Below are 8,831 nucleotides of genomic sequence, written 5' to 3' on the forward strand. Positions count from 1 at the left end.
GCCAGGTCCTCCAGAAGGGGTTTGGACCCTGAACCGAGACAGAAGCCACAGACGCGGTACGGTTCTGTACGGTACGGTTCGGTACGGTTTGGAAGTCATCCTGATGCGTCTTGTGTGTTGAGGCCTGAAGTAGCGACACTGAGAGGCGCCAACAAAGAAAAGGAAGGCTACATGGTACGACAATGGCGGCCATGTTTGTTGTTGACATGTGGCTTTAGCCCCGCCCTACCATCATAGTTAGAGTAGCAATGGTAGCAGCGGTGGCGTTGTGGCCCCTATTCAATAAGAGTACCGTACCAAAGTGAGCTGATGGGTCCTGCTTCCGTCACACAAACACCTCCCTGCGTGGACCTTGTTGCCGAGCACAGTGCAGCGGTAACGCCGCTTGTATCTGCGTGTCCCGGTCCGGATGCGTGTCGGGCGTGCACGGCGGGCTGAGCAGCGAGTCGTAGTCGAAGCCTTTGAGCGGCTGCAGAGACAGAGTCAGGCCTCTGCGGGCTTTGGCCGCACGATCCGGTCGCTCCCTCAGCTCCAGGATCACCTGCACGGACGGAGAGGGAGCTTTGACGCGGGAAAATGATTGGCCAAAACACGTGCTCACGCTCAGTTACCTCCACAGGGTGGCGCTGCAGCAGGCTGTGGTCAAAACTCAGCCCGCGGAAGAAGGTTTGGCGTTGGAAGCGATCCAGGGTCCGAAGTCGGCGGGCGGGCGTTTTGCACAGCAGCTAGAAGCAGAAAGTCGTGCTATCAATGTGAGGCGCTATGACAACATGTTGTGTGTAAAGCACCTCGGTGATGAGCACGGCCAGGGGCGGGGTCAGGCTGAGGGGCATCTCGTAGGGGAAGGACCTCACCCTCCTCAGCATGCCACAGTGGTCTGGTTCTGGAGGCACGGGGAACTGAGGAGAGCATGGGTTCATCATCCAGACGTGAACATTAGCTTCCCGCGAGTAGAAATATTTGGGAAATGAAAAAAGCAACCATCACTTTTATGACAACTGTTGATGGGAAATCGAACTGGCAGCCGTGTGTTACTGTATTTGCACGGTAACTGAGGGTAACAGCGCTACATTATCACTCTTGGTTGTCGTGAGCCGGGACCTGCTGTCATATGCAACAGGGCGTCACCTTGCCGGTAGCCAATGAGAAGAGGAGGATTCCCAGGGACCACCAATCAGCCGCGTGGTTGTAAGGGCCGCCGCTCAGCACCTCGGGGGCTGCGGAGTGGACACAGCATTCTCAAGGCCACGTAATCATCTTACATCGGCATCAAGTCAACACTCATACCCTCACCCATGTATTGGATGGTGCCGCAAATGGTAAAAGCTCGTCCGCCTCGCTCTAGACGACGGGACAGACCGAAGTCAGCCAAGCGGAGGTGACCTGGAACGCACCAGGATACTATTATTATTATTATTATTATTATTATTGATTCACATAATCAGATTACATTCTCCTTCAAATCTGCATTATTTATGTGTTCTCTTCTCCATCGCCACCATTTGCACTCGTGAGTGCTGACTGGAATGATGTGCACTGTTGCCAGGAGGTCTTCTGGAAGGTTCTGGACCTTCTCAAAGCAGTGCTATGCTGCCCTCTGCTGGGAAAAATGAGTTGACTCACCATCATCTGTCAGCAGGATATTCTCCATCTGGAAGAAGGACCACAACGTCAGACTTGCTCACATGACAAATGGCCTTAAAGGGCACCTATGATGCTTTTTATGCCTTTCTGACCTACAACTGTAGTACCAATGTAGTATTCTGGTGTTAAACCATTCTGACCTGGTATATATGTAATTAGCATGTAGTATTCTGGTGTTAAACCATTCTGACCTCGAACTGTAGTACCAATGTAGTATTCTGGTGTTAAACCATTCTGACCTGGTATATATGTAATTAGCATGTAGTATTCTGGTGGTAAACCATTCTGACCTCGAACTGTAGTACCAATGTAGTATTCTGGTGTTAAACCATTCTGACCTAGAACTGTAGTACCAATGTAGTATTCTGGTGTTAAACCATTCTGACCTATAACTGTAGTACCAATGTAGTATTCTGGTGTGAAACCATTCTGACCTACAACTGTAGTACGAATGTAGTATTCTGGTGTTAAACCATTCTGACCTATACTTGTAGTACCAATGTAGTATTCTGGTGTTAAACCATTCTGACCTATACTTGTAGTACCAATGTAGTAATCTGGTGTTAAACCATTCTGACCTATACTTGTAGTACCAATGTAGTAATCTGGTGTTAAACCATTCTGACCTATAACTGTAGTTGGAATGTAGTATTTTGGTGTTAAACCATCCACACCTTTAAAATGATGCTGATTGTAGTATTTATCGTTTAATACTTGTGCTCAGGGTATTTACATGATAGTTATTTTTTGTGTTTATAGTCATTTCCCCACCATGTAATAGAGTATTTTACAAACGAATACCAATGGTATATAAACAATGCTGCACGAATCACGAGAATGTTGTCTTCCTACCTTCACATCTCTGTGGATGATTCCAAAGTCGTGAAGAAACCCTGAAAAAAACAAAACAAAAAACAAACAAACATAAGTCGGATCCACCGTGTCTCTGCCGCTGTGGGACCTCCCCCTTGCGCGTCATACAGCGGACCCCCAGAGGAGGCGCCGGCGAATGCGTTGCTCACCTAGCGCACAGCCCAGCTCGGCCGCAAACACTCGCACCGTGTCCTCTGCAAAGTGTCCGATCATCTGCCAGTAGGTGTACAGGTCCCCGGTGCCGCAGTAGTCGCACACTGAGGGGGAGACCAGAGGAAAAGGATGCTACTCTGCTGTGGGGACGCATGGTTCATGTCACGTGATTGCCTCAGTTCAGCACAACGGTGGAGGGAAAGAGGCGGGGGAGCGCTCGCTTTGTGACGTCCCACGGGGGCCAGTGTGCGGTGTTTCCATTGAGAGGAGGGGTGGGGGTGGGGGTGGGGGGCAAAACAAAGTAGGTCACACTTTGTGAGTCACCGGATGATTTGGGGTGAGGAAGAGGAGGAGTGTTGAAGCAGTGAAAAAAGGAACGTTTCGAGGTTTGGAAGCGGGAGCATGTACAGTTGTCCCTCGCCACTTCACGCATTTTGAAAAATATACTACGGTCAATTCCGTGTTGTAAACTGATACTTTTTTCTTCAACTTTGACCCCTGCTGCTTATACAGCGGTGTGCTTCATTTACGGCAAAATTCTAAACTCATGGCATCGTCTCTACTTCAGAACTTTACTAATTACTAATTGTGTTGCGAATCCGTGAGGAAACTTTCTTTGGCAGGAGCCAATCACTCATCACACAGCAACTTAACACTCAAAAAGTAACCACAGGGGCGCTGGCTCCTGTCAAAGAGCTGCCTGGTCCTCACACACTTGGGCGTCATTTATCTACGATATGTCATTTTTTGGATGTGGGTACGTCCGGCGTATTCAACAGTGCAGATTGGATGTGAACAAACCTGTTTTTTTACTCAAAATTTAGTGGGCGTGGCTTATACACCCAGATTTAGTGTAATCGATTCATTCAAAATGACCTATTATTGGTCAATGAATGCATACCTAAGCAATTCTAACGCATGTTTTGCCTAAATTAATCATTTTCAAGCATAAAAATGGTTTAATCAGGGGTGTCCAAAGTGCGGCCCACATTTTTTTTTTTAGGCAGCAAGTTCTAAAAATATCATTGAACAAGAAATCTATACAGACAAGTGTATGAGTCTCTATGTTATATTCTTTTCTCTCATCATGTCTACGACATCAGGTAATAGGAGTATAAAGGTGACTATAGGTGTGTCCAGAGGGCTCTAATAATGTTAAAAACCGTATTTAGAAGGTCTTAAACGGGTTTTCTATGCTCTAACTACCAAAATAGGACTCTGACTACGTTATTCGCCGCCATCAACGAGGGATTACTGTATAGCAGGGGGTGGGGCAGCGGGTGGGGTGGGGGTGTCCATCTGACTCACTAATGTAGAGGTGGCGTTGTGTCTGCCAACAGTCCTGGAGGTCATGGACAAATGGGTGATGAACCTGACGCTGCGGGCAAATTCAATTCATTCCATTAAAAAAAAAAAAAACAAGTCCAATCAACACCTCTGTTGGATTAACCGCTGAGCCTCCTATAGTCGCCGGGCGCAGATAAAAAAAAGCTGGCATTAACACCTGTGGCTGTAGGCAACCTGCTGATGTAGCTTCTAGATGGCAGCTGCTGCATTTGAAGTGTTACCAGTGGTCAGCATCCAGCAGCTTTAATTAATGCACTCTAATTAACTCTTTCAATCCCAGCCATTTTTCAAAACCCAACCCCATTTTCGATTTTTTCATGTCACACAGATTATGGTGTTCTACGGCTAATAAACATGGAACCTACCAAAAGAACCAGCAAAGAAAGTTTGTTTCTACATTCTTCCTTCTTTGGAAATGAATAGATCATAGGTAGGTTTCAGGAAAATATCAGTTCCCAACTAAAAGTGGGAAAAGCATCTTTTTGTGAAAAGATACAACACCATGAATTATTGACAATATTCACATTTGAACTACATTTCCCTACATTGCGTAACCTTCTGCACGCTACTTCTGCCACCTTGTGGCTGTTTTATTGCTTCAAAATGCTCCAAAAGGTGTGCTGTTGCGTCATTTCCTCTTTTAGCCTCTGGCGCAAAAATAAGTCTATGAAAAAAAGAAAAACGACAAAATGCATCTTTGGTATTGAAGGAGTTAATGACCAACTAAGAGAGCTGCGGTTTTCCTTTCTCATGCACTCCCAATCATGACTCATGTTAAATGCCGTACAGAGGTCACATTTAGGGAACATGGTCTACATCTGAATAGAGTACGCAGGTGTAGCTAATGCTAATGCTAGTGGAGGCCAACACACCTGAACTATGACCTCTTCTTTGGACTGCTCCAAGACGCCCAGCCTGAGGATCTCAGATTTGGGTATCACCTGTGAAGTGAAGAAAAGGTTCAAGGGGACCTGTTGTGTTTTTTTCCATGTTCTGACCCATAAATGTGGTTAGAATGTTCTATTCTCGTTTTAAATTATAACATTATAATAATAATTTATAATAATAACGTTTCAGATCATGAGGTTGGCGCATTCGGATGGGAGCCATGAAAATCTTTTGGGATGGCTCTGAATGCTTAGTTTCAGAGAGTTTTATTCTACAGTGAGCCAGACCTCCTTATATGGGCATGCCCAGGTACAGGCTGTAGGAACTTGCCCATGGGTGGAATCTATTTAAAGTTTATTCTTGTAAATGACGATGAAAATGAGAACAGTGGTATGAGACCCACCTTGACAGCATACATCTTGTGTTTGGTTTTGTCCTTCACCTTCAGGATGGGCCCAAAAGAACCTTTGGCGATGTAACCCAACACCTGGCAGAGTGAGGAAGCGTGAGGAAGCGTGAGGAGGAGGAACATCAGCCCAGAAGGTGAGGAGAGCGGTACCCGCATACCTGAAAGTGTTCCTGTCCAGGCACGGCCCTGTGGGGGAACTCGGGCAGGAACATGGCGATGAAGCCCGGCAGGCTCCATTCGGCCCGCAGTTTGTCCGGGCCGACCCCGGCCAACCTCAGCACGTGCTCGGGGATGTCGGGCACCTTGGCTTGAAGCATTCGCCGCCGACCCAGGCGCAGGGCCGGCGGGGCCAGGCGGCAGATGGTGGCGGGGAGCGACAGGCCCACGCTGGACAGGAAGCCACGCCATCCCGATGCCAAGTTCTCATCCTCCCGCGAGTCAACGGGCCTCTGGTGGAGATTCATTTTTAGTCATTTCATTCAGTGTGAGAGCTTCATCAAACCTCGTTTGGAATGAGGTATCACTCTGTTTAATATTGTTATTGTTAGCGGCTCACAGTATAGAGCACACTACTGTACCCAATAAGGGTCACTTCATATAAACAATATTATGTATTAATATTAATATTATATTACATGCCTGGAGGCCACACGGCAGATGTGCTGCAACAACATGTGTGTAACAGACCGTGGATGATGACGTCATTACCCCTACAGCCACATAGCACAAACTACGGCTAGTGAAGGCACTTCCTTGTATAAGAGGGGCAGATTCTGATTGGCTGATCGACGCCAGTACCGGAAACGTACCGTCAAAGTAGCAGGGAGTGCTTTGCTACCAAGATGGAGCAGGTTACCGGCTGCTTATGTTGATTAAAAACGTGATACACACCCGTGAAGACCCTTCCCGAGTGTCCCCTCCGTAAGTTACCTTCTTGCTGCCGTCGGCCCCCATCTCCGTGACAGGACAGGCGCCTCATCCGGACACCGCGTCGAGCTCTTCCAGAACCTTCTCCGGGCGACGTAAAGTTACGTAAGGATCGCCGAGGTCCAAACGTCACTTCATGGCGATAATCCACCCCCGACAACGCGATCGGCTACAATATAGGATGGATGAGGCGACATAAAAACAGGTTAATCCCGGGCGAGCGTGACGTCACTAAACATCCGCCCACATAGTCGCCAACCAATGGGAGTGCAGATGTTGGGGGGTCCTGTCTAGGCCCCGCCTTCCGCTGTTCCAAATTAGAGCAGCGGATGTGAACGCTTCACAGCTCAGGTGTCGATTTCTATTAACTCTGCAACGATTTCTAATCCTAAAGGGACCAGAAAGATGCAAATAATGCATGATTTCGGAAAGGAAGCCATGGCAGTGTTACGTCACGCTACGAAGGATTTCTCTGCGTCTAAAAATAAACCAATACATGAATAATTCCTGCTGCCTCGGTGGGAAGTGGACAGAAAAAGGCCGAAGACGCTAAACAAATGGCCGGGGGGGGGGGGGGGGGGGGCATTTGTTTTATTGGTCCGCTGCACGGTCTAAAAATAGAATTTAACCAGTCATTTTATAGGTCAGTTTGGTTTGCATTGCCGGAAGTAAATCGGACCCGTGTCCTGTGAGGATTGCACGACGTCATTTGCCACAAATTCTGTTCATTCTGATCTTTTATGGACAGAATTTGGAGGTGCAACCGAGGCGTTGAGGGGTTTCGGTTTGATGGCTGAAATGAACAAGTTCACCAACACACTACCTTCAATAAAAGCTAAATAAATGCTATTTGGCAATGGTAGAAGAGACAGTCAAAGTCAAATATAAATAGATGCAGTATTATGGCTAATGCTGACTGTGTGGATTTATATATTTATGACTGTTTACTTTAAAATACGATCCAGCGAATGTTGTGTTTGGAATGAAATGTTAGCTAACGTTGGAGTAAAGCGATGCTAATTACATGGGCGATGGTTTTATGTACCTCTGCGGTCCGCAGGGAGGGCGGCTTCCTCAGCGCCAGTTTGAAAGAAGTTTCCATCGCTCCAGTCATTTTCAGAACGTCAAATTCCACCGGGAGGGATTTTTCCTTCCTCTTGAAACAAACTTTAAGCTTAAGACCACATCACACCCCAGCGGAGTGCCTTTTCCTAGCCCAGGCTTGCATGGATGGTGGAGTTTGGAGATAACTCCCACAAACCGGGCAGCGCTTGTGAGAAGAACAAGCCCCTCCAAAAACTTCCTTTTTGGCTAAAGCGTGGCAAAAAAAACAGCGACAATGTTTTCAAAGTGACACAAACTTGTATCCAATCGATTGTTTGTCATGGACGCCGTACATCCTCGCTCAAAGAAGAGACGTCCATGTCGACAGCAAGTTGAGATTTTAGTTCCTCCTCCTCGGGACAAGCAGCGAATGTGAAGAGTTGACATCTGTTTGCTAGTACGGTGACGTCGTCTTCACGTGAACACGCTCGTTTTGGTCTAAAGGCTGTGCCGCCGGAGGGCGCCACTGAGGCGGTGAACGATCCAGACAAATCCTCAGCAATAATAGTAATGATATCAATATAAATAAATCAATCTACATTTCATTTAAAATAGCATTTGAGCATTTTTACCACTTACCAAAGCTACGTGCCTTTTCAAAACTACCTTACAAATAAAATGTAATTAATTGATTGCATGCTTTAATACTCATTTTACGTTTCCAAAATAGCTTCAAATATAACAAACATCTAACACGACCCTAAAGTCAAAATGCTATTAAAAAATGACAAAATGTACAATACTATGATTTAACAGAACATATGCTAAAAGAATACAAGCTATCAATAGAAAATAATGACTCCAATCTAAAGTCACAGTTCCTTCAAATTGTAAAGAAAATGTGCTTCAGTGTTTGAAAAGACAACGTGTGCAAATGTCTGATCTTTATTGCACAACATTCCCATAAAATTGGGAAAAACATCATTCCCAGGAGACATGTTCTTGAAAAGAGCTTGTGTATAAATACATGGAAAATAAAGCGTAGTGGATACGAGTCAAATACACAGACTGAGGGCGACTGAATGACGTATCCGTCTACAAAGGAGGGATGAGCTCGCCGGGACAAAAACGAGGCTTCTGAAAAGGAAAAAGATGTGGTAGAAAAGAGGGGGAGGTGCACTTGGACAATAATATTCCAATTTGAGTGCGAGCAGCTGCCTTGAGGAGGTTTTCCATTAAGACTTGGCTGCTGTGGTCTGCAGCTCGCTAGAGGAATTGATAACACTTTCTGATCAGGCAGCTCCAGATGAGACATGCTGCACCATCTGATATCATCCACCATGGAGGCAAGAATCAATCAGCTGGGCCGCGCACACACATTCTTGGCACCAAGTATTCGTCAAACATCCCATCGGGCTTGATGAACAGGAATTAAAAGTGTCACTTTGGCACCGCTGCAGCAAAATATACGCAATGATTTATCTGCTCTCCACAGTGGACTCTTCCCAGGCAAGAAAAAAAAGTAAATGTTAAATGAACAGTAGCC

At 46.3% G+C, this 8,831-nt stretch overlaps 1 protein-coding gene across 3 annotated transcripts; it reads right to left on the bottom strand.

Moving 5' to 3' along the window:
* Positions 1 to 84: 84 nt before the first annotated feature.
* Positions 85 to 7,721, bottom strand: rskrb (ribosomal protein S6 kinase related b). Of its 3 annotated transcripts, XM_078787848.1 has the most exons (14): positions 7,287 to 7,721; positions 6,245 to 6,410; positions 5,473 to 5,763; positions 5,309 to 5,392; positions 4,890 to 4,958; positions 3,979 to 4,048; positions 2,667 to 2,774; positions 2,497 to 2,537; positions 1,624 to 1,651; positions 1,288 to 1,383; positions 1,129 to 1,217; positions 789 to 899; positions 612 to 725; positions 85 to 541 (listed from the first exon to the last, which is right to left on the bottom strand). In XM_078787848.1, exons 2-14 carry the CDS (start codon positions 6,266 to 6,268, stop codon positions 326 to 328), a joined length of 1,341 nt encoding a protein of 446 aa, XP_078643974.1. In that variant the 5' UTR covers positions 6,269 to 6,410; positions 7,287 to 7,721; the 3' UTR covers positions 85 to 325. The 3 variants fall into 3 exon arrangements, with proteins under 3 accessions (XP_078643974.1, XP_057942658.2, XP_057942659.2); XM_058086675.2 differs by lacking the exon at positions 7,287 to 7,721 and having other exon boundaries at positions 6,245 to 6,642; XM_058086676.2 differs by lacking the exon at positions 7,287 to 7,721 and having other exon boundaries at positions 1,294 to 1,383; positions 6,245 to 6,637.
* Positions 7,722 to 8,831: the final 1,110 nt, after the last annotated feature.

This window comes from Doryrhamphus excisus, linkage group LG21 (genome assembly GCF_037039965.1).
Source record: "Doryrhamphus excisus strain RoL-2023G ecotype Guam linkage group LG21, RoL_Dexc_Guam_v1.1, whole genome shotgun sequence".
NCBI classification, from domain to species: Eukaryota; Metazoa; Chordata; class Actinopteri; order Syngnathiformes; family Syngnathidae; genus Doryrhamphus; species Doryrhamphus excisus.

What these genes read in the sequence shown, in the direction of transcription:
- rskrb (XM_078787848.1), bottom strand. Translation starts at nt 6,268, where the DNA reads ATGGGGGCCGACGGCAGCAAGAAG. An exon ending in GGGCCGACGGCAGCAAGAAG is followed by an intron (nt 5,764 to 6,244) that starts GTAACTTACGGA and finishes AATCTCCACCAG; the next exon opens with AGGCCCGTTGACTCGCGGGA. An exon ending in ACAAGATGTATGCTGTCAAG is followed by an intron (nt 4,959 to 5,308) that starts GTGGGTCTCATA and finishes TTCACTTCACAG; the next exon opens with GTGATACCCAAATCTGAGAT.